We start from the raw sequence: 22,843 nt of genomic DNA, 5'->3' as shown, positions 1-22,843 counted from the left end.
GAGGCGAACAGTACTACATAGAGCCATGACTACATAGAACTCTATTCCACATCAGGTAACTGATTCAAGCAGTAGAATCAGATTTTAAAAAACAGATCAAAATACACCTTATTGAACAGCAGGTACTGTGAAGCAACACAAACATAGGCACAGACACATGCACACATATGCACTATACACACACGTACACATGGATTTCGTGTTGTAGATATGTGGTAGTGGAGTAGGGGCCTGAGGCACTTAGTGTGTTGTGAATTCTTTAATTAATGTATTGTAACGTTTTAAAATTGTATAGCTGCCTTAATTTTGCCGGACCCCAGGAAGAGCAGGTGTAGCAGTGTGATGTTGTTCCCCTAGATTATGCACCAAGTTGCACACAGGACCAATTCAAATAGGCCAGGTCAAGAGGGGATGTTAATAATTTGATAATAATAATAATAATTCTGTGTATTTTTAAATTTTAATTACAGCTGCATAGCTAATGTTATTATTTGGTGTACAAACACTTTTTCCTATCAATATTGTACATACAAAAGTTTGTAAAAGTTTGTAAAAGATTGTAAAAGTTTTGTATATTTTGGTTTGGCCCATCGCGGGTTATCTGTATTTCCGTACCCACTTATTGGTCTCTTTTGCCTGACCTTCGGCATAGCAAGGTATGTTGTCCTTGGCTCCGAAATTGTTCAATATAAAACCGTGGTAATGTTACACAATGTGCTGTTTGTTATGCAACCATAAGTTTGTTACAATGTGGACAATGAGTACTTGGGACAGTGTTTGAGTGAGTGTCCATGTGCTTGCGCAGGTGCCTGAGAGCTATGACTGCGCCAAGGGCTAAAATATTGTGTGTTGTCTCTTCGTGTGCAGGTATCTCTTATATTTTGTCCGAATTATGTTCTATATCATTTTACTTGTATTGTATGGTGTGCTGTTGTGCACTGAATGTGTCCACGTAGCACCTGTTATTTCTTTTTAACGCTCTCTTTTGCCTGACATTCGGCTAGCAAGGTGCCTGAGAGCTATGACTGCGCCAAGGGCTAAAATATTGTGTGTTGTCTCTTCGTGTGCAGGGCAAATAAAAATAATTCAACCAGCAGACCTCCAGTTGTGGAAGTGTCCTAATTAAAAGTACACAACGCAAAACGAACCACGCTACACAGGCAGCATGTAACGGCTCTCGTTTGTAGAAGCTGACCAAGGCGCAGCGTGGTAGGCGTACATCGTATTTTTATTGACGACACCAAACAAAATAACAAAGACAAAAAAACGAAAGCGCACAGTTCTGTCAGGCTCAGATACTAAACAGAAAACAAGATCCCACAAAACCCAAAAGGAAAATGACAACTCATATATGATCCCCAATCAGAGACAACGATAGAGAGCTGCCTCTGATTGGGAAACACACATGGCCAAAAACAAAGAAATAGAAAACAGAGAACTTTCCCACCCGAGTCACACCCTGACCTAACCAAACATAGAGAATAATAAGGATCTCTAAGGTCAGGGTGTGACACAGCAGCTGCCATGGCAGCAGCTAATGGGGATCCATAATAAATACAAATACAACAATACAAATACCTACCCTTCATCTACACTGATTGAAGTGGATTTAACAGGTGACATTAACCTCTCTTGGGTACGTGAGACGTTAGCGTCCCACCTCTTCAACAGCCAGTGAAACTGCTGGGCGCCAAATTCAAATACAGAAATACTCATTATAAAAATTCAGAAAACAAAACATATTTTACACAAGTTTAAAGATTAACTTCTTGTGAATCCAACCACGGTGTCAGATTTAAAAAATGCTTAACGGCGAAAGCATACCTTACGATTATTTGAGAACATAGCCCACTAGACAAATCATTACAAACAGTAACCATCCAAGTAGAACAGTTACACAAGTCAGAAGTAGAGATAAAATTAATCCCTTACCTTTGATGATCTTCATATGGTTGCACTCAGCAGACATTCATTTACTCAATAAATGTTCCTTTTGTTAGATAAAGTCTCTTTATATCCAAAAACCTCAGTTTTGTTCGCGCGTTTTCTTCAGTAATCTACAGGCTCAAACGCAGTCAAAACAGGAAGACAAAAAAATCCAAAATTGTATCCGTAAAGTTCATAGAAACATGTCAAATGATGTTTATATTCAATCCTCAGGTTGTTTTTAGCCTAAATAATCGATAATATTTAAACCGGACAATAAAGTCGTCAATTTAAAAGGTAAACAAGAAACGCACTCTCTCGGTCTCGCGCATGAAAGAGCTCTGTGACACTTTAGGGTCCACTCATTCAGACTGCTCTTACTTCTTCATTTTTCAGAATACAAGCCTGAAACAATTTCTAAAGACTGTTGACATATAGTGGAAGGCATAGAAACTGCAATTTGAGTCCTAAGTCAATGGATACTGTAATGGCATTGAATAGAAAACTACAAAAACATAACAAAAAAAACTTCCTGAATGGATTTGTCTCAGGTTTTCGCCTGCCAAATCAGTTCTGTTATACTCACAGACACTATTTTAACAGTTTTGGGAACTTTAGAGTGTTTTCTATCCACATCTACCAGTTATATGCATATCATATCTTCTGGGCCCGAGAAGCAGGCAGTTTAATTTGGGCATGCATTTCATCCAAAATTCCGAATGCTGCCCCCTACCCTATTAATAAGGGATTATAGCTTTCACCTGGATTCATCTGGTCAGTCTATATCATGAAAGAGCAGGTGTTCCTAATGTTTTGTACACTCAGTGTATGTTTCTGTGAATAAATCTTTGGTAGACTTTTGACTTCTTGCTGTTTTGTGATGATCATGCAGTGTTTCCTGTACAATAGGTAATAGTTTTCAGGTTGGCCCTGTAAGGGAGCAGTGCTGATACACTGACTAGTGACTACACCAACTGTACTAGTCATGATGTTTGTAATAAAGACATGTCTTAAAACTTCAGTGGTCAGACATGATCAAATCCTTTAGCAGAATTCATCACATTGACCTTAGCCTTTAGAATGGTTTAAAAATATCATAATAACACTTATCTTATATTTTACAAGAGCATACCTATAGGTGTATATTAAACTCATGCCTAGTAGTATCAGACTGTGTAGCTGATTCCCCACTGCGACCGTAATCCACCGCTGCATAAAAACATAATTGGGATCGAAATGATCCGCGCCCGCCGCTGGGAGGTTTGAAGAGTGTAAAAGCAGCAGAGCAGCTTGCTGGTTACGGGATGTTAAAGGTTAACTCGGCTCCATAGTTTGTCAGTCGAACAAAACTACTGTATCTGATAACGCAACAATACGTTGGGATAGCTTACATACTTTATTTTTTGCTGGGGCTGTGTGGCACAAGAGGGCATCGAATCTTTCCCGTGGTATTACCGTAGCAATTCGCAGTAAAGGGAAAGGCAATATTTATTACTCAAAGTTAGGCTTTGTTAGGTGACTTGGTAAGGGAAAGTCACTTACGATACTCACGATGCTCACCTAGCCTACTCTTCGCAAACTTGAGGTACCCTACCCGTAACGTAACACATCTGTGCAGTGCGCGCGCATCGCACAGCCTCTGCAGTACGGATCTGTAACGGGACACTCAGCTCGAATCATTTTCTCTCTTCGTATTTTGAAGAGTTTTTAATCGAGTTTACAGGTTGGGACACTGTACAACATGTGGCAGCTGATATATTTCGGTGAGACTTGTGTGACTGATATTGAATGATCAGACGGACTGACAACTAGAGAGGTGATCAGCTGCTCTCTTCACTAATATGGTACGTGACAAGTTTCTGTAGTCTTCATTCTTATTATTCAACGTTCACTATCGAATAATGTAGGCCTATATTCGTCATGATCATTGCGCTTCTATTGAAGTTTAATGTCAAGTACCAATCTGATCATAATATTTAGAAAATATTGATATTATTGTGATAGAATAGCAAGTAGCCTAGATTTGATATAAAGCCTAGATTTGATCAATTGGAATAACCAAAACAGCTATTAGAGCTGTTCCTAGCAGCAACCATGTATCTGAATGAGTAGTTAGAGCAGCCTCCACTGTTTAAAATTGTGTACCATATTGTACAGTGATGGCCAATGCTTTAGTGGGACGTTGAAGACAACAAGACAAGGAATGATTAAGCACATAGCCTACCGGTATGCTTTATAATAAAACATTAAAGGTTATTATGTGTTCCATAAAATACTCTTAACTGTAGTCTATATTAGCCTAGTATTGCCTTCCTGTGATTAGTTTTGACATAAACTGTCACGAAGACTACATGATTCTTCTACATGAAGCTGTTTCATTAAATGCCAGGCAAAGGGTTTGTAGTGGACCAACAGCGGATGGCAACTTCATTGCGTTTACAGATGTAGGATCCTAATTTGGTCACCCTGCTGCAGGATTATTTTCATGCTGTAGCAAACAAGCTCAAATTAAGATCCTATATCTGTACCTCCTGTCTGTCACTAGTGAGAGCAGTGGAGGGAATGTTCCTGCTGATGTCACTGCGCCGCTAAAACACTTCCTTCAATTAACTTTCCACTAGGCAAAGCAACCAACACTCCGACAGGAATACTGTATTACCAGTGATTCTATTAATAAACAGTTTATAATTCTCTCTTCCCCCACCACGATCTAAATGAAACACATTGACAGCAGTGATTTATTAAGGGCTCAATTCAATCCGTAACGCAGAAGTTCAGCACTATAGCACGATTCATATTTGTTCTAGCGTTAGTGGAGACTGCATTCATGGTAAACGCTGCATATATCAGCTCAATCGGAACATACCTTTTTGCGATGTGCATTGAATCGAGCACTGAATCCCTAATGTAAAGCTAGAGGATGTACATTAAGTAGCCCACCCCTGATATGGACTATTATCCACAGGCTATTATTCACGTTCCTAGCGTTCTCTAAGGAATTGGCTAATAGCCTTACCCCGCATGGTAAGGATCGGCCCATTTTCTTTCAATTTTTGCCTAAAATGACATACCCATATCTAATTGCCTGTAGCTCAGGACCTGAAGCAAGAAAATTCAGATTCTTGATTCCATTTGAATGGAAACACTTTGAAGTTTGTGGAAATGTGTTATTAATGTAGGAGAATATAATACATTAGATCTGGTAAAAGAAAATACAAAGGGAAAAAAAATATCTTTGAAATGCAAGAGAAAGGCCATAATGTATTATTCCAGCACAGTGTATGTGCAAAGTTTTAGACTGATCCAATGAACCATCATGTTTCTGTTCAAAATGTTGTATCAAGACTGCCCAAATGTGCCTACTTGGTTTATTAATAAATTTTCAAGTTCATAACTGTGCACTCTCCTCAAGCAATAGCATGAAATTATTTCACTGTAATAGCTACTGTAAATTGGACAGTACAGTTAGAGTAACAAGAATTTAAGCTTTCTGCCAATATCAGATATGCCTATGTCCTGAGAAATGTTCTTGTTACTTACAACCGCATGCTAATCACATTAGCCTAAGTAAGCTAAACTGTTCCATGGGGGGCCCACTGATCCTGTTGTTAAATTGATTGTGTAATTTTATACCCCAATTAATATTTGCAGTGGTTGCGGCGTGAAAAGCACCCCACTGTGCAGAAAATATAAAAAGTAGTCAGATCATTGTCATAAATATCTTGAGAAAAGAGAATCCCTGTCCAGGGTTGGAACTGGTTCAGAGATCAGAACCTAAAACCAGAAAGTAAAGAAATGATTTGAACAACCGAACAAAAACTGTAAAGTGATCTATACTGTTCCTGTCACGTTGGTATAAAGGAATCGGGAGACAGGCACAGGAATGCGTAATAGGGGTTTTTATTTCCCAAATTACAGCGTGCCGTGTAAAGGCACGGGGACGAAGACCAAACAAATACGTACACCAAACACAGAGTTGAAGAAAAAAAAGCGAGGAGTACCTCGAATAAATACACAATCGCACAATGATTATCACACAGGACGAGACCTGTAATCATCTGCACAATACACGTGGCACAAAAGCCAAAACAACACAGGACAGGTACTCGCACGACCAACGGACATTGGAACAATAATCGACAGGACAATGGTAACAAAGGACACGCTTATACAATTACTAATCAAATGGGAATAGGGACCAGGTGTGCGTAATGACAGTTCCAGAGGGATCCGTGACAGTTCCGGAACAGAACCGTTATTTTAAAGCATGAGAACCTGTTAACTTCTACTTGGTCACAATCCCGGATCCGGGAGCACCCTCATCAGTAAAAAAGCTGACTAGCATAGTCTAGCATAGCGCCACAAGTAAATACTAGCATCTAAATATCATGAAATCACAAGTCCAAGACACCAGATGAAAGATACACATCTTGTGAATCCAGCCATCATTTCCGATTTTTAAAATGTTTTACAGCGAAAACACAATATGTATTTCTATTAGCTAACCACGATAGCAAAAGACTCAACCGCATATTTTCACTATTTTTTTACCGCATAGGTAGCTATCACAGATTCGACCAAATAAAGATATAAATAGTCACTAACCAAGAAACAACTTCATCAGATGACAGTCTGATAACATATTTATTGTATAGCATATGTTTTGTTCTAAAAATGTGCATATTTCAGGTATAAATCATAGTTTTACATTGCAGCCACCATCACAAATCTCACCAAAGCAGCTAGAATAACTACAGAGACCAACGTGAAATACCTAAATACTCATCATAAAACATTTATGAAAAATACATGGTGTACAGCAAATGAAAGACAAACATCTTGTGAATCCAGCCAATATTTCAGATTTTCTAAGTGTTTTACAGCGAAAACACAATATAGCATTATATTAGCTTACTACAATAGCCTACCACACAACCGCATTCATTCAACGCAACGTTAGCGATAGCGAATAAACCAGCAAAATATATAAATTTTTTCACTAACCTTCACATTCTTCATCAGATGACAGTCCTATAACATCATATTACACAATACATATATGGTTTGTTCGAGAATGTGCATATTTAGCGGCACAAATCGTGGTTTTACAATGTGAATACGTTGTCAAAATGCAGAAATATTGTCCGGAGAAATCTTGGAGAGGCACCTAATCTAATCAAATAACTAATCATAAACTTTACTAAAAAATACAGGTTGGACAGCAAATGAAAGATACACTAGTTCTTAATGCAACCGCTGTGTTAGATTTTTAAAAATAACTTTAGTACGACATACAGCTTACGTTATAGCGAGACAGCGCCCAAAATAAGGGCGGAAAATACGTCTAAACATTTTCGACAGAAATACGAAATAACATCATAAATGGTTCCTACTATTTGATGAGCTTCCATCAGAATCTTGTACAAGGTGTCCTTTGTCCAGAATAATCGTTGTTCGGTTGTAGAATGTCGTCTTCATCTCTCGAATTAGCAACAAAAGCTAGCCATGTGGCGCAGGAGTGTCCAACGCACCATAACGCAAGACAAAGGAAATACCGAAAATCGCAATAAACTGATATAAACTGATATAAGTCGGTTTAAAATAACTAGTTTATGATGTTTTTAACACATATATCAAATAAAATCAGAGCCGGAGATATCTAACGTCTATAACGAAAGCTTTTCAGAACGCAATCCAGAGGTCCTTCTCGCGCCAAGCTGAACGGTGAAAAGACTGGTCTCGTCATTCCAAGAGGTCTTATTCGGCCTCAGATAAAGCTATACACCCCATTCCACTTCTCACTGCCTATTGACATCTAGTGGAAGGCGTATGCAGTGCATGTAGACCCATAGATTTCATGCAAATTAATAGGATGGCCCTGGAACAGAGCCCCCGATTTCAGATTTTTCAGTTCCTGACAGGAAGTTTGCTGCAAAATGAGTTCTGTTTTACTCACAGATATAATTCAAACGGTTCTAGAAACTAGAGAGTGTTTTCTATCAAATAGTAATAATAATATGCATATTGTACGAGCAAGAATTGAGTACGAGCCAGTTTAATTTGGGAACGATTTTTTACAAAGTGAAAACAGCGCCCCCCTATTGAGAAAAGGTTTTAACTACAAAATGGTAAGACGTGTTTTTAATTCTAGTGCTGCTGTACAAGCTTGTTAGCTAGCTAACTGGTGAAGTAATTTAATGTTGAGCTAAATGTAAAATGTATACATATATATTTCAGAGGTTTAGAAAGGAACAGAAAGGAACAATATAAACCAGTACTTTTTTTGGGGTTCGAACCGGTTCAGAACTTTATTTTGCTGGTTGGAACAGTGGAATGGAACGAAAAAAAGAATGGTTCTGTTCAGAACGAAAAACAATTGGAAAATAATTTTTGTTCCAGCCCCTAGTTGAAACAGACATGACCAGAGAGCGCCACAAATATCTCAAGCTTAATCCTCAGCTTCACTGATCCTCACATCTGCCTTGCAGTCTGTTGTCTGATGTGTCTGTCAGTCTCTGGACTAGAAATGTACAGCAGAGAAGGAGAAGCCTATACCACTGCAGTCTAACTGAGGTTTGATGTTTTTCTTCCCCTCTCCTATCAGTGTCTGCATGACGCCACCTGCCTGGGACTCCCTTGATCCTGCTGCAGAGCCTGAAGGGACACACCTGTCCCCCAGCCCCCCGATGCCCAACTCCCAGACTAGCCACTGAGCTCCCAATGTGACCAGCCCAGCCGGCCACCCACCCGGTGCCGCCATGCCCATCATCAGCAACGCAAACCACGACTTCAGCAACCTCTCGGCCAGCGATGACAGCAGCCTCGACGCCATCTTCACCCAGATCCCAGAGACGGAGTCGGTCAAGGGGGTCTACTATCAGAGGGCCCAGTTCATTCGACGACCAGAGGACCTGCTGTCAGTTGACCACGGCCTGCTAGCGGTCATCAACGTGGGGGGCAACCGATACACCTTCCCCTGGAGCACGCTGGAGCAGTTCCCCCTTACCCGGCTGGGACGGCTCTGTGGTCTCAGCAGCCCAGAGGAGATTGCCGGCGTGTGTGATGACTATGATGAGACGCGGCGGGAGTTCTTCTTTGACCGCAGCCCCTCGGCCTTCCGCGTCATCCTCAACTTCCTGGCGGCAGGGAAACTGCGCATGCTGAGGGAGATGTGCGTGCTGTCGCTCCACGACGAGCTGCTCTACTGGGGCGTGGAGATGACCTACATGGAGCGTTGCTGTAAGAGGAAGATGTACACGCGCATCGAGGAAATGAATGAGCACGAGAGGCAGGAGGAGGAGCAGAGGCAGAGGCACGCCCTGCTGCGCCCACCAGTTGAGGAGACACGCTACCGCAAGTTCATGAACCAGTTGAGGGATATGGTGGAGAACCCCCAGTCTGGATTGCCAGGGAAAATCTTTGCCTGCCTGTCGGTGGTGATGGTGGCTGTGACCGTAATAAGCCTGTGCATCAGCACCATGCCGGACCTCAGGGAGGAGGAAGACAGGGTGAGTGAGGCCAACCCCTGCTACCCCCAGCCAATGATATATATACACTAGATTTCTGACAGGAAGCACTGATTTGAAGCCACCGCACCTCCATCTTGGCAGTCCCCCACCATTGTAAAACATTATATTATAAAAAAAAATATATTATGAAAAAATATAAATTCCCCTGAGGTAATAAAAAAAAAAGTTATAATGTTACTGTTTAATTGAAATACTGTAGAATTACATGAATTCCTGTGGAGGACTGCTTTTCCTGGGGAGTGCCAATATGGCCAACCGGTGGCTTCAAAGCCTCTCATTGGCCAATACATAGCATCAGCAATGGGTACATAGCATTAGGGTTTATATACATAATGTCCCCCAACACATAAACAATGACCACTGCAGTGCCATCAAGGCTGTAGCTTTATAAATATCCACCAAGATAACTCACATTTGTCACCCTTCCTGGAGTGTGTGTGTGTGTGTGTGTGTGTGTGTGTGTGTGTGTGTGTGTGTGTGTGTGTGTGTGTGTGTGTGTGTGTGTGTGTGTGTGTGTGTGTGTGTGTGTGTGTGTGTGTGTGTGTGTGTGTGTGTGTATGCATGCATGTGTGTGTCATTTTCCTAATGTTTAGTGATTAAGGATGCTTAAAGCCACAGTGATTTATCCTCACAGCAGATATATTCTTAGCGACTGAGTGAGTGATCATGAACCACGATGATCAATATGCTGGCCACAGCACAAACAGGGCATAAACAAGCTCAGAAATTACTTCTCACTTTATTATCCTGCACCCAATGTCAGCGTGCATGCACACGTGTGTGTGTGTATGTGTAGGTGTACTTGTGTGCATGCGTGTGTGCAGTATTTGTATACTTGTTGTTGTGTTTGTGTGTGTTCTAACTGATTAACTTTCTGCACTTCTCAGTTGGGTGTATACAGTATAATACAGCTAAATTGGTCTTTCAGACACTGACCACCAAAAGTTGAATGCATGACAAGCTCTCTTTCACACACATACATTAACATACGCTCTGTTGCCTCAGGTATATTGTCTGTGCCTGTGGAGGTGTTCCCTAACTTAGTGTGCTCTCCCATCTGTGTCTGCTCATAGCAGCAGGGAATATTGAAGGCAGCCCAGCCAGACCTCCCCAGTGTCAGTAAACACTAGGGGATAATGTACAGGGCCCAACCAGACCTTTCCAATGTCAGTAAACACTAGGGGATAATGAACAGGGCCCCACCAGACCTTTCCAATGTCAGTAAACACTAGGGGATAATGAACAGGGCCCAACCAGACCTTTCCAATGTCAGTAAACAATAGGGGATAATGAACAGGGCCCAACCAGACCTTTCCAATGTCAGTAAACACTAGGGGATAATGAACAGGGCCCAACCAGACCTTTCCAATGTCAGTAAACACTAGGGGATAATGAACAGGGCCCAACCAGACCTTTCCAATGTCAGTAAACACTGGGGGATAATGAACAGGGCCCAACCAGACCTTTGCAATGTCAGTAAACACTAGGGGATAATGAACAGGGCCCAACCAGACCTTTCCAATGTCAGTAAACACTAGGGGATAATGAACTGGGCCCAGCCAGACCTCTCCAATATCAGTAAACACTGGGGGATAATGAACTGGGCCCAGCCAGTCCTCTCCAATGTCAGTAAACACTGGGGGATAATGAACAGAGCCCAGCCAGACCTCCCTAATGTCAGTACACATTGAGGGATAATGAACTGGGCCCAGCCATACTTCTCCAATGTCAGTAAACACTGGGAGATAATGAACTGGGCCCAAACAGACCTCTCCAATGTCAGTAAACACTGGGGGATAATGAACTGGGCCCAGCCAGACTTCTCCAATGTCAGTAAACACTGGGAGATAATGAACTGGGCCCAAACAGACCTCTCCAATGTCAGTAAACACTGGGAGATAATGAACTGGGCCCAGCCAGACTTCTCCAATGTCAGTAAACACTGGGAGATAATTAACAGAGCCCAGCCAGACCTCCACAATGTCAGAAAACACACACAGCTAACAGCACCGCAACCACAGCGTTGCAGTGGGTGCACAGGGGCCCATTTCCATAGACACTGGAGCTCTATGGGAAAAACAATCACATTCTCACGGCAGGAATCACGCTCACATTCATATCATAGTATTTTCTGGCAGGGGCCCCGGTATTGGAAAGAGAGAGGGAGAGTGTGTCAACTTTGTGTGTGGTTTTATTTTTTGTGTGTGTGTGCTAACTTGTGTGCGTGCGTGTGTGGTGTGTGTCCGTTCATGCCTGACGTACCTTATGTGTGAGTGTGGTGTTTTGTTTGTTTGTCTATCTGGTAAAAGATCCACAGTCTCAGTTATATTTCAAATAGGATCCTGGTTGAAGACAGCAGAGGTGTATTTAGAGGGCAAGTTGGTCAGGATGATTTCTAAGAGTGTGCCCATGGTTACGGATTTAGGGTTGTACCTGGTAGGTTCCTTGATAATTTGTGTGAGATTGAGCGCATCTATCTTAGATTGTAGGATGGCTGGGGTGTTAAGCATGTCCCAGTTTAGGTCACCTAACAGTACGAACTCTGAAGATAGATGGGGGGCGATCAATTCACATATGGTGTCCAGGGCACAGCTGGGGGCTGAAGGGGGTCTATAACAAGTGGCAACGGTGAGAGACTTGTTTCTGGAAAAGTGGATTTTAAAAGTAGAAGCTCGAATTGTTTGGGCTCAGACCTGGATAGTATGACAGAACTCTGCAGGCCATAGTAGATTGCAACTCCGCCTCCTTTGGCAGTTCTATCTTGCTGGAAAATGTTATAGATAGGGATGGAAATTTCAGGATTTTTGGTGGCCTTCCTAAGCCAGGATTCAGAAACGGCTAGGACATCCGGGTTGGCAGCGTGTGCTAAAGCAGTGAATAAAACAGACTTAGGGAGGAGGCTTCTAATGTTAACATGCATGAAACCAGTGCTTTTACGGTTACAGAAGTCAACAAATGAGAGCGCCTGGGGATTGGGAGTGATGCTGGGGTCTGCAGGGGTAAACCTCTATATCACCAGAGGAACAGAGGAGGACTAGGATAAGAGTACAGCTAAAGGCTAAAAGATCTGGTTGTCTAGTGCGTTCGGAAACAGAAAGTAAACGGAGCAGATTTCTGGGCTAAGGCATATTGAGCAGGGCTAGAGGCTCTACAGTGAAATAAGACAAAAATCACTAACCAAACAACAATAGACAAGGCAAATGTACATTTTGGAGAGGCGTGTGTAGCCATGTGATCATAGGGTCCAGTGCATAGCTAGGCGAGCTGGAGGCACGCCGATTCAGACGGCTAGCAGGCCGGTGCTAGCAGGCTAGCAGATGGGTCTCAGGGGGATGTCGCAACGGGAGAGCCTGTTGAAACTCCCTCGGACGGTTACGTCGGCAGACCAGTCGTGATGGATCGGCGGGGCTCCGTGTCAGCAGCAAAGGGTCCAGGCCAATTGGCAAAATAGGTTTTGAAGCCCAGGAATTGTCTGATGGATCTCTTCGGCTAGCCGGCAGATGGGCCTAGCTCGAGGCTAGCTCATGGCTAACTGGTGCTAGCTTCGGGACAGAAACCCCCTCGGACGGTTACTTCAGCAGACCAGTCGGGCTGGATCAGCGGGGCTCCGTGTCGGCAGCAAAGGGTCCAGGCCAATTGGCAAAAGAGGTCATTGAAGCCCAGGCGTTGTCTGATGGATCTCTTCAGCTAGCCGGGAGATGGGCCTAGCACGAGGCTGCTCCAGGCTAACTGGTTCTTGCTTCGGGACAGGGATGTTAGCCAGTAGTAGCCACTCGGATAGCAGCTAGCTAGCTGCGATGATCCGGAGTAAAGGTTCAGAGCTTGCGGTAGGAATCCTGAGATGTGGTAGAGAAAAGCAGTCCGATATGCTCTGAGTTGATATCGCGCTGTGCAGACTGGCAGGAATTGACCGGGCTGAGCCTGTCAGATGTCCGAGTTAACGATGATGACCGCTAGCAGTGGCTAACTGACTACTAGCTAGTAGATAGTTAGCTGGCTAGCTTCTGAAGGGGGTTCCGGTTCTAACGTATAAAAAATTGCAGATCCGTACCACATTGGGTGGGGCGGGTATGTTCAGTCCGTAGATGGAAATTGAGATAAAAAATATATACGAAATATATACGAAGAAATAGCGATATATTTTCACGGGACGGGACAAGACAATCAAAACAGACATCCCACTGCGTCGCCATCTTGGATTTTTTCAGTATAGTAGTTACCCCTTATTCTTTAAAAAAATCCCTTTAAGCTCTGTCAAGATGATTTTTGATCATTGCTAAACAGCTATTTTCAAGACTCGCCATAGATTTTCAAGCAGATTTAAGTCAAAACTGTAACTAAGCCACTCAAGAGCATTCAATGTCACCTTGGTAAGCAACTCCAGTGTATATTTGGCCTTGTGTTTTAGGTTATTGTCTGTTGGAAAGCAGACTGAACCAGGTTTTCCTCTAGGTTTTTGCCTGTGCTTATAGTTGTATTCCATTTATTTTTATCCTAAAACACTCCCTAGTCCCTGCCGATGGCAAGCATACCCATAACATGATGCAGCCACCACCATGCTTCAAAATATGAAGACTGGTACTAAGTGATGTGTTGTGTTTGCCCCAAACATAAAGCTTTCTATTCAGGACATAAAGTTAATTTCTTTGCCACATTTTTACAGTTTTTCTTTACTGACTTATTGCAAACAGGATATGTGTAAATAAACATTTTTATTCTGTACAGGCTTCCTTCTTTTCACTCTGTCATTTAGGTTAGTATTGTGGAGTAACTACAATGTTGTTGATCCATCCTCAGTTTTCTCTTATCACAGCCATTATTCTCTGTAACTGTTTTAAAGTCACCATTTGCAGTATTGCTTAAGGGACTGATTCCGACCCGAGTTAATCGAGCATAAATTCCATTTTTATACACCTTTCTCTTTTCTCTCTATGCGTATTCTGACCTTGAACTTTTAAGCTTGAGAATAGCATGCTATTCACCCGCTATTCGTTCGAGGTGGAGATCTAAGAGTTGAAGGTGTGGCGGAGGTGTGTCTACAGATAAGCTGTATTCTGACCTTGACTTAAAACCTCACTAGGGTACGCTAGCGTCCCACCTGGCCAACATCCAGTGAAATTGCAGAGCGCCAAATTAAAAAACAGAAATACTCATTATAAATATTCATAAAACATACAAGTGTTATACATCGGTTTAAAGATTAACTTCTTGTTAATCCAACCACGGTGTCAGATTTCAAAAAGGCTTTACGGCGAAAGCATACCATGCGATTATCTGAGAGCAGCGCCCAGCAGACAAATCATTACAAACAGTAACCAGCCAAGTAGAGGAGTTACACAGTCAGAAAGAGTGATAAAATTAATCACTTACCTTTGATGATCTTCATATGGTTGCACTCACAAGATTCCCATTTACTCAATAAATGTATGTTTTGTTCGATAAAGTCCATGTTTATATCCAAAAACCGTTTTGTTTGCGCGTTTTGTTCAGTAATCCACAGGCTCAAACGCAGTCACAACAGGCAGACGAAAAATCCAAATAGTATCCGTAAAGTTTGTGGAAACATGTCAAACGATGTTTATAATCAATCCTAAGGTTGTTTTTAGTCATAATAATCAATAATATTTCAACCGAACAATAACATCGTCAATATAAAAGGTAAACAAGAAAGGCGCGCTCTCGGTCGAGCGCATAAAAAAGCTCTGGGACACTGTAGTGTCCACTCATTCAGAGAGGTCTTACTCCCTCATTTTTCAGAATACAAGCCTGAAACAATTTCTAAAGACTGTTGACATCTAGTGGAAGCCATAGGAAGTGCAATTTGAGTCCTAAATCAATGGATACTGTAATGGCATTCAATAGAAAACTACAAACATAAAAAAATCCCACTTCCTGGATGGATTTTTCTCAGGTTTTCACCTGCCAAATCAGTTCTGTTATACTCACAGACATTATCTTAACAATTTTGAAAACTTTAGAGTGTTTTCTATCCAAATCTACAAATCATATGCATATCCTAGCTTCTGGGCCTGAGTAGCAGGCAGTTTACTTTGTGCACGCTTTTCATCCGGAAGTGAAAATAGTGCCCCCTACCCTAGTGAAGTTTTAACGAGTTAATTCCCTCATAATTCCCCCACCTTTACGTGGAAACCATGAAGGAAATTCAAGGAAACCATGAATAAGGTTAACCTCTACCACTTCTCTCTCCCGGATCCGGGATCCTCCTCATCAAAAAAGCTGACTAGCATAGCTTAGCCTAACGGGACAGGGATATCATATAATATAATTTTCATGAAATCACAAGTCCAATACAGCAAATGAAAGATAAACATCTTGTGAATCCAGCCATCATTTCCGATTTTTTAAATGTTTTACAGCGAAAACACAATATGTATTTCTATTAGCTAACCACAATAGCTAAAGACTCAACTCATATTTTCACCATGTTTCTACCGCATAGGTAGCTATCACAAAACCGACCAAATAGAGATATAATTAGTCACTAACCAAGAAACAACTTCATCAGATGACAGTCTTATAACATGTTATACAATACATGTATGTTTTGTTCGAAAAATGTGCATATTTGAGGTATAAATCATAGTTTTACATTGCAGCTACCATCACAAATAGCACCGAAGCAGCCAGAATAATTACAGAGAGCAACGTGAAATACATAAATACTCATCATAAAACATTTATGAAAAATACATGGTGTACAGCAAATGAAAGATAAACATCTTGTGAATCCAGCCAATATTTCCGATTTTTTAAGTGTTTTACAGCGAAAACACAATATAGAATTATATTAGCTTACCACAATAGCCAAACACACAAATGCATTTATTCACCGCAAAAGGTAGCTATCGCAAAAACCAGCAAAAGATATAAAATTAATCACTAACCTTGAACAACTTCATCAGATAACAGTCTTATAACATCAGGTTATACAATACACTTATGTTTTGTTCGAAAATGTGCAGATTTAGAGCTACAAATCCTGCTTATACATTGTGAATACGTAGCATCGATTCACCAGAATCTCCAGAGATATTTTGGACACTCACCTAATCTGACCAAAGAACTCATCATAAACTTTACATAAAAATACTTGTTGTATGGCAAATGAAAGATACACTGGTTCTTAATGCAACCGCCGTGTTAGATTTTAAAAATAACTTTACCATAACAAACAGCTTGCGTTATTGCGAGACAGCGCTCGCCAAAACGGCAGAGAATAGGAATCAACATTTTCCACAGAAATACGAAATAACATCATAAATTGTTCTTACTTTTGCTGAGCTTCCATCAGAATCTTGTACAAGGAGTCCTTGGTCCAGAATAAATCGTTGTTTGGTTTTAGAATGTCCTTTTCTTCTGTCGAATTCGCGCCACAATGCTAGCCAATGTTGATAACGTTCCCATTTTCTCTCGACGCAAAGAACGGAAAACTCCAAAAGTCCCAATAAACGTTGAATAATCTGATAAAACTCGGTTGAAAAAACCTACTCTACGATGTTATTATCACATGTATCAAATAAAATCAGAGCCGGAGATATTCGCCGTGTAAACCGAACGCTTATCAGAAGACAATATCGAGGTGCTTCGCGCGCCTTGGTAGACAAAGGATATTCCTGACCTGCCACTCCAAAAGCTCTTGTTCGACCTCAGATCAAGCTAGACACCCCATTCCACCTTCCACTGCCTGTTGACATCTAGTGGAAGGCGTATGAAGTGCATGCATATCGATAAATATAAGGCAATTGAATAGGCAGGCCCTGAAACAGAGCCTCGTTTTCAGATTTTTCACTTCCTGCATGGAAGTTTGCTGCAAAATGAGTTCTGTTTTACTCACAGACATAATTCAAACAGTTTTAGAAACTTCTGAGTGTTTTCTATCGGTAATAATAATATGCATATTGTATGATCTAGAAAAGAGTACGAGGCCGTTTCATTTGGGCACGATTTTTTCCAAAGTGAAAACAGCACCCCCCTATTGACAAGATTAAGCAAGTCTGCCGGTTCCAAGTGGAAAAAGCATTTTTCTTTTTCCCGATAGAAATAACAGCATTCTCCATGCAGTGTAATTAATAAATGGATGAGAGCTATTGATAAGAGCTAGGTAAATTAGTAATTATTTTGGAGATTGGGATTGTAAATACACATAGCAATTGTTTTAGATTATTTTTTCCTTATGATCCCTGGAGAAGAATGTGAAACGAGCCATATGGAAGCAAACTGAAAATATCATATCAACATGACATGTATTGCGGCACTTTTCCATAGGGAAATAGGATACATATAGCTGTGCCATTATTCTGGATTTTAATTGTGTGCCCTCATCTTTTGCGTGGATGAAATTTGGACACCGTAGCTATAGGACTGAACCTGCCGAGGACTGAACCTGCCGAGTTGATGTATGCGCTTTAGAATGTTTTAATTATAGCCAATGCCCGAGCTTTTCTCTGTTTTGTTTTACAATTTGTGTCATGTTAAATATTATCCTCTATCGGGAGCCTTCGTGAGTAATACCCACATACATTTATAACTGTCACTTTAGTGTTAGTGTTCTTAAATTTGTAGCTTACATTTTGCATCATTCCATTCCATTCCGTTTACCTTTCTTTCCTCTGTCACGCCATGTAAGTTGTTCCTGAGGGTCGTTAGCATTAGTGGATCTTATTAGGCTAACATTGTGCAATAATTAAGGACACGTACCCTATTTGAATCGTTATGGAACTCAGACCACACTTAGCAGGTTAAACCTGGAGCCTGGCGTGTGGTTCATGACAACTGGACTGTTGTTGTCATACAGTTCAAGGGTTAGTGAGAATTAGGGTAGATTTACAGGAATATTGTACACTTTTTTCCATCTTCCAATATTTAATTAATCAAACTTGAAGATGACAACTTTCAGGATGAATCAAAAACCACTGTAATTTTATATACACCACCGTTCAAAAGTTTGGGGTCACACTAAATAACTCCTTGTTTTTTAAAGAAAAGCAAATTTTTTGTCAGTTAAAATAACATCAAATTGATCAGAAATACTGTGTAGACATTGTTAATGTTGCAAATTACTATTGTAGCTGTAAATGGAAGATTTTTTATGGAATATCTACATAGGCGTACAGAGGCCCATTATCAGCAACCATCACTCCTGTGTTCCAATGGCACGTTGTGTTAGCTAATAACTCATTGCGCTAACGCAATTTATCATTGCCGCTCAAAACGACCTCTAACTGCACATTTTTACTCCTGAACTTGTTTAGGCTTGCCATGTCAAAGGGGTTGAATACTTATTGACTCAAGACATTTCAGCTTTTACAATTCTAAAAACAAAAATCCACTTTGACATTATGGGGTATTGTGTGTGACACACAATCTCAATTTAATAAATGTTTAATTCAGGCTGTAACACAACAAAATGTGAAAAAAGTAAAGGCGTGTGAATACTTTCTGAAGGCACTGTATATGTACAGGAACTATATGCGCAGTAACTACATGTACAGTAACTATATGTACATTAACTATATGTGCAGGAACTATATGTACAGTAACTATATGTACATTAACTATATGTGCCGTAACTATATATACAGTAACTGCATGTACAGTAACTATATGTACAGTAACTACATGTACAGTAACTATATGTACATGAACTATATGCACAGTAACTACATGTACAGTAACTATATGTACATTAACTATATGTGCAGTAACTATTTATACAGTAACTATATGTACAGTAACTATATGTGCAGTAACTATATATACAGTAACTACATGTACAGTAAATGGTTGGGAGGCATACAATTCAGAATAGCTTTTTGCTGTTAGTAAATCCTTACAGTTTCTCTTAGAGGGTATGTTCCAACATATCATTTCATTTTGCTCTGTTGGCACCTCAGGCAATATAGTAAGACTAAGGAAAAGGCGAGCAATCCCTGATGTAGTTATGAAATACAAATGTGTAGTGTATAAACTTAGCGAGAGTAAAGAGAGTAAGAGTATGGCTGTGTAAACCCTGAGCGAGGCCACAGCAGATAAATAAAAAAGCTAAACCCCAACAACACCCACAGGGCAAGAATGCTTTACCATACTCTGACCTCCACAACATAAATGTTGATTCACTCCCACACTGTCAGATTATGTTGGAATTTTTTGAATTATCATAACAAGCTATTTACATCTTCTTTCCTATGTCAGACAGCTTTTGGCCTTTTCTCAACCATGTTGTTTATTCTGTCAGAAGATGGGGTTTTCAGACATTGCAGAGGAAAACATTTATTTTTGCAACACAGCGTGTGTACACTACAATATTTCTCTCTGATTCATGTCTTCTAACTGTGCTGCCCTGTGGCGCCAAGAAAAGTTTTTCAAATATGCTCCTCGTTTAATTCAGAGACTCAGACTGGGGGAGTAATTGAATGGTGGTTTTATGTTCTTATTAGATTTTTTTGCAGTATATTTGAGTGGATTCTATTTGCTGTTTAATAGCCTCCCTCTCAGGGAAGCATCGCTCCCAGGGCATTAATCAGGAGGCCAGTGTAAACCAGCCCTGCATCTCTCCCTTCCTGCAGAGCTGATGTTAAAGACTGTCTCTACTCAGAAACAGCCTACTATCACCTGCATTAGAGCACTCTCACAGTCACCATCTGATTAAGTTATAGACTTGAGTGTGAGAGACAGGGATGGTGTTATAACCCATTTATTAAGTGTTAGGAGCTATTTTCATGATCAGACAGGGTGGGGTGACAACCCATTTATTAAGTGTTAGGAGCTTTTTACATGATCAGACGGGGTGGTGTTATAACCCATTTATTAAGTGTTTGGAGCTATTTTCATGATCAGACAGGGTGGTGTTATAACCCATTTATTAAGTGTTAGGAGCTATTTTCATGATCAGACAGGGTGGTGTTATAACCCATTTATTAAGCGTTAGGAGCTTTTTACATGATCAGAAAGGGTGGTGTTCTAACCCATTTATTAAGCGTTAGGGCTTTTTACATGATCAGACGGAGTGGTGTTATAACCCATTTATTAAGTGTTAGGAGCTTTTTACATGATCAGACGGGGTGGTGTTATAACCCATTTATTAAGTGTTAGGAGCTTTTTACATGATCAGACAGGGTGGTGTTATAACCCATTTATTAAGCGTTAGGGCTTTTTACATGATCAGACGGGGTGGTGTTATAACCCATTTATTAAGCATTAGGGCTTTTTACCTGATCAGACGGGGTGGTGTTATAACCCATTTATTAAGCGTTAGGGCTTTTTACATGATCAGACAGGGTGGTGTTATAACCCATTTATTAAGTGTTAGGAGCTTTTTACATGATCAGACGGGGTGGTGTTATAACCCATTTATTAAGTGTTAGGAGCTTTTTACATGATCAGACAGGGTGGTGTTATAACCCATTTATTAAGCTTTAGGGCTTTTTACATGATCAGACGGGGTGGTGAAAATTATAGAAATGTTTTTTCCATCCTCCTCCTCACCATCTTTGCTCTGTCCCAGTGATGGAGCTAGCCAATACCAGTTGGCTGGCAGCCACTCACACTTGACCAGTGAAGAAGACTCATTGAGAGAAACCAGAAGGGTCAGGTTATTTTTTAGAGTTGGAGACTGTAGGACTTTGGTTTAGGACTGCATGTTGTAGCCCTTATCTTAACTTTCCTAAACTGAGCTCTGTTTCTTTTTTGCTTCAGTCATTTGATTTCTACATATAAAACTCTTCAGCCCCATGCCTTTCTGGTGATTCATCTAAACGTAGGGATCCCATACACATGGCGGGTGATGGACAGGTGATAACAAGCCCATATATTACTTTTGTGAGTGTGTGTGTGTGCGCATGTGTGTGTCCTACATATTTACTTGAGTTTGCTGTGGTTTTCAGGACAGTCAGCAAACTTTGAACGCCAGTCCCTATGCATTATTTCTGTCCGGTTTCGACCTGTGTTTTTGAAGCGCTTATGCTCGTTTCTTTGTCCACATCCCATGCTTTCATTTTTCATTCTCTGAACGTAGACATACTCACTGAAACAAACAGTATCATTAATCAACAGCCTCATTTCACATGTAACAACATCAGTGAATTAAAGATTTTTTATGTTTTCTAAATTTGTATCGCTCTTTGTACTTTCCTCTATATCAAATGGTGTATAAACAAGTCTCCATCTTAACTTTCTGTGCCGGGCTGGGATGTGGAAGTCAAGCAGACTAGACTGGTGGATGGGGCTGCTGAGACAGGATAAGTAAACATATCTGTGGCTGACCCAATATACCTCGCTTCTACAAGAGGTGTTTATGAGTCTCTCTTATGAGTCACACGCACGCACGCACGCACGCACGCACGCACGCACGCACGCACGCACGCACGCACGCACGCACGCACGCACACACACACACACACACACACACACACACACACACACACACACACACACACACACACACACACACACTGAGGCACTCAGGCCTGCTCAGTGTCTGCATGTCTGGGCTTAAGAGCTGAGATGGAGATGGAACAGGGGATTTAGCTCTCTATAGAGCTGTGAAGTGTCATAGAGGCGTGGAGGAATGAGGTACCGTGGAGAGAGACAGAGCTGAAATTGTGGGATGACTTATTTCTATAAGGAAGGACTATTATGGATATTACTGCCTATCTGGTCATACACTCAGTGTGTTAATGTGCTGTATGGTTGTCAAGTTGCGTTTAGATAAAGCATAAAAGCAGTATGAGTTTACTTTAATCTGTTAATATACAGCACATAACATATTTCTGCAGACAAGCTGTCATACACAGATGGATACTACAGTAGAATTAATAGTGGATGTACTGTGGTTTGAAGGCTTCCCTGGTCATGTGGACGCCCAAGACCGGCCCAGCCAGGTGTTGTTCCTCTGTGTTCAGTGAGACCTGTAGGGGAGACTGTGAGAGAGTTGTTCCCCATGTGTCTCCATCTCTCCCCCGGACCATAGTCAACAGCACTCAGGTAGCCCCCTGCAGTGCTGCTGTCCCCAGCTAAGCAGAGCAGCACATCAGAATCCCATTCTGCCAGGAGCTAGACCGCAACCAAGTGCCTCATCTCTCTGTGAGCAGGGCGCCCAAATGCCCCGGTGGGGACAGAGAGTATGCGCGAGTATGTGTAAGTGTGTGTCTGTGTGTGTGTGTTGAAGAATAAAATCTAGGTGCCTGTTGAGCCTGAGTGTTTTTTGTGTTAAAAGACATAACTCTCTTCTAGAAGTGTTTTTCTATTTAAGGTACATAAAAAAGAGAACAGATGGTTCAGTCAGATAAGGCGCCTGCTCCTGCTGTTGCTACTGCTGTTGCTACTGCTGCATGCCATGGCAGAAATAGAGAGTTATGATGTGTGACGGG

General features: G+C 41.2%; 1 protein-coding gene across 1 annotated transcript in view; it reads left to right on the top strand.

Annotated features, from left to right (window-relative positions):
* The first annotated feature begins 3,278 nt into the window (after positions 1–3,278).
* Positions 3,279–22,843, top strand: part of LOC139539840 (voltage-gated potassium channel regulatory subunit KCNG4-like) — a 30,475-nt gene continuing 10,910 nt past the window's right edge. The window contains exons 1-2 of the mRNA XM_071343178.1: positions 3,279–3,770; positions 8,531–9,434. Coding sequence (XP_071199279.1) covers positions 8,685–9,434 — 750 coding nt within the window. The 5' untranslated portion in view covers positions 3,279–3,770; positions 8,531–8,684. The remainder of the gene's footprint in view (positions 3,771–8,530; positions 9,435–22,843) is intronic.

This window comes from Salvelinus alpinus, chromosome 15 (assembly GCF_045679555.1).
Source record: "Salvelinus alpinus chromosome 15, SLU_Salpinus.1, whole genome shotgun sequence".
Taxonomy (NCBI): domain Eukaryota; kingdom Metazoa; phylum Chordata; class Actinopteri; order Salmoniformes; family Salmonidae; genus Salvelinus; species Salvelinus alpinus.
This window is presented reverse-complemented; position numbering and strand designations above follow the sequence as displayed.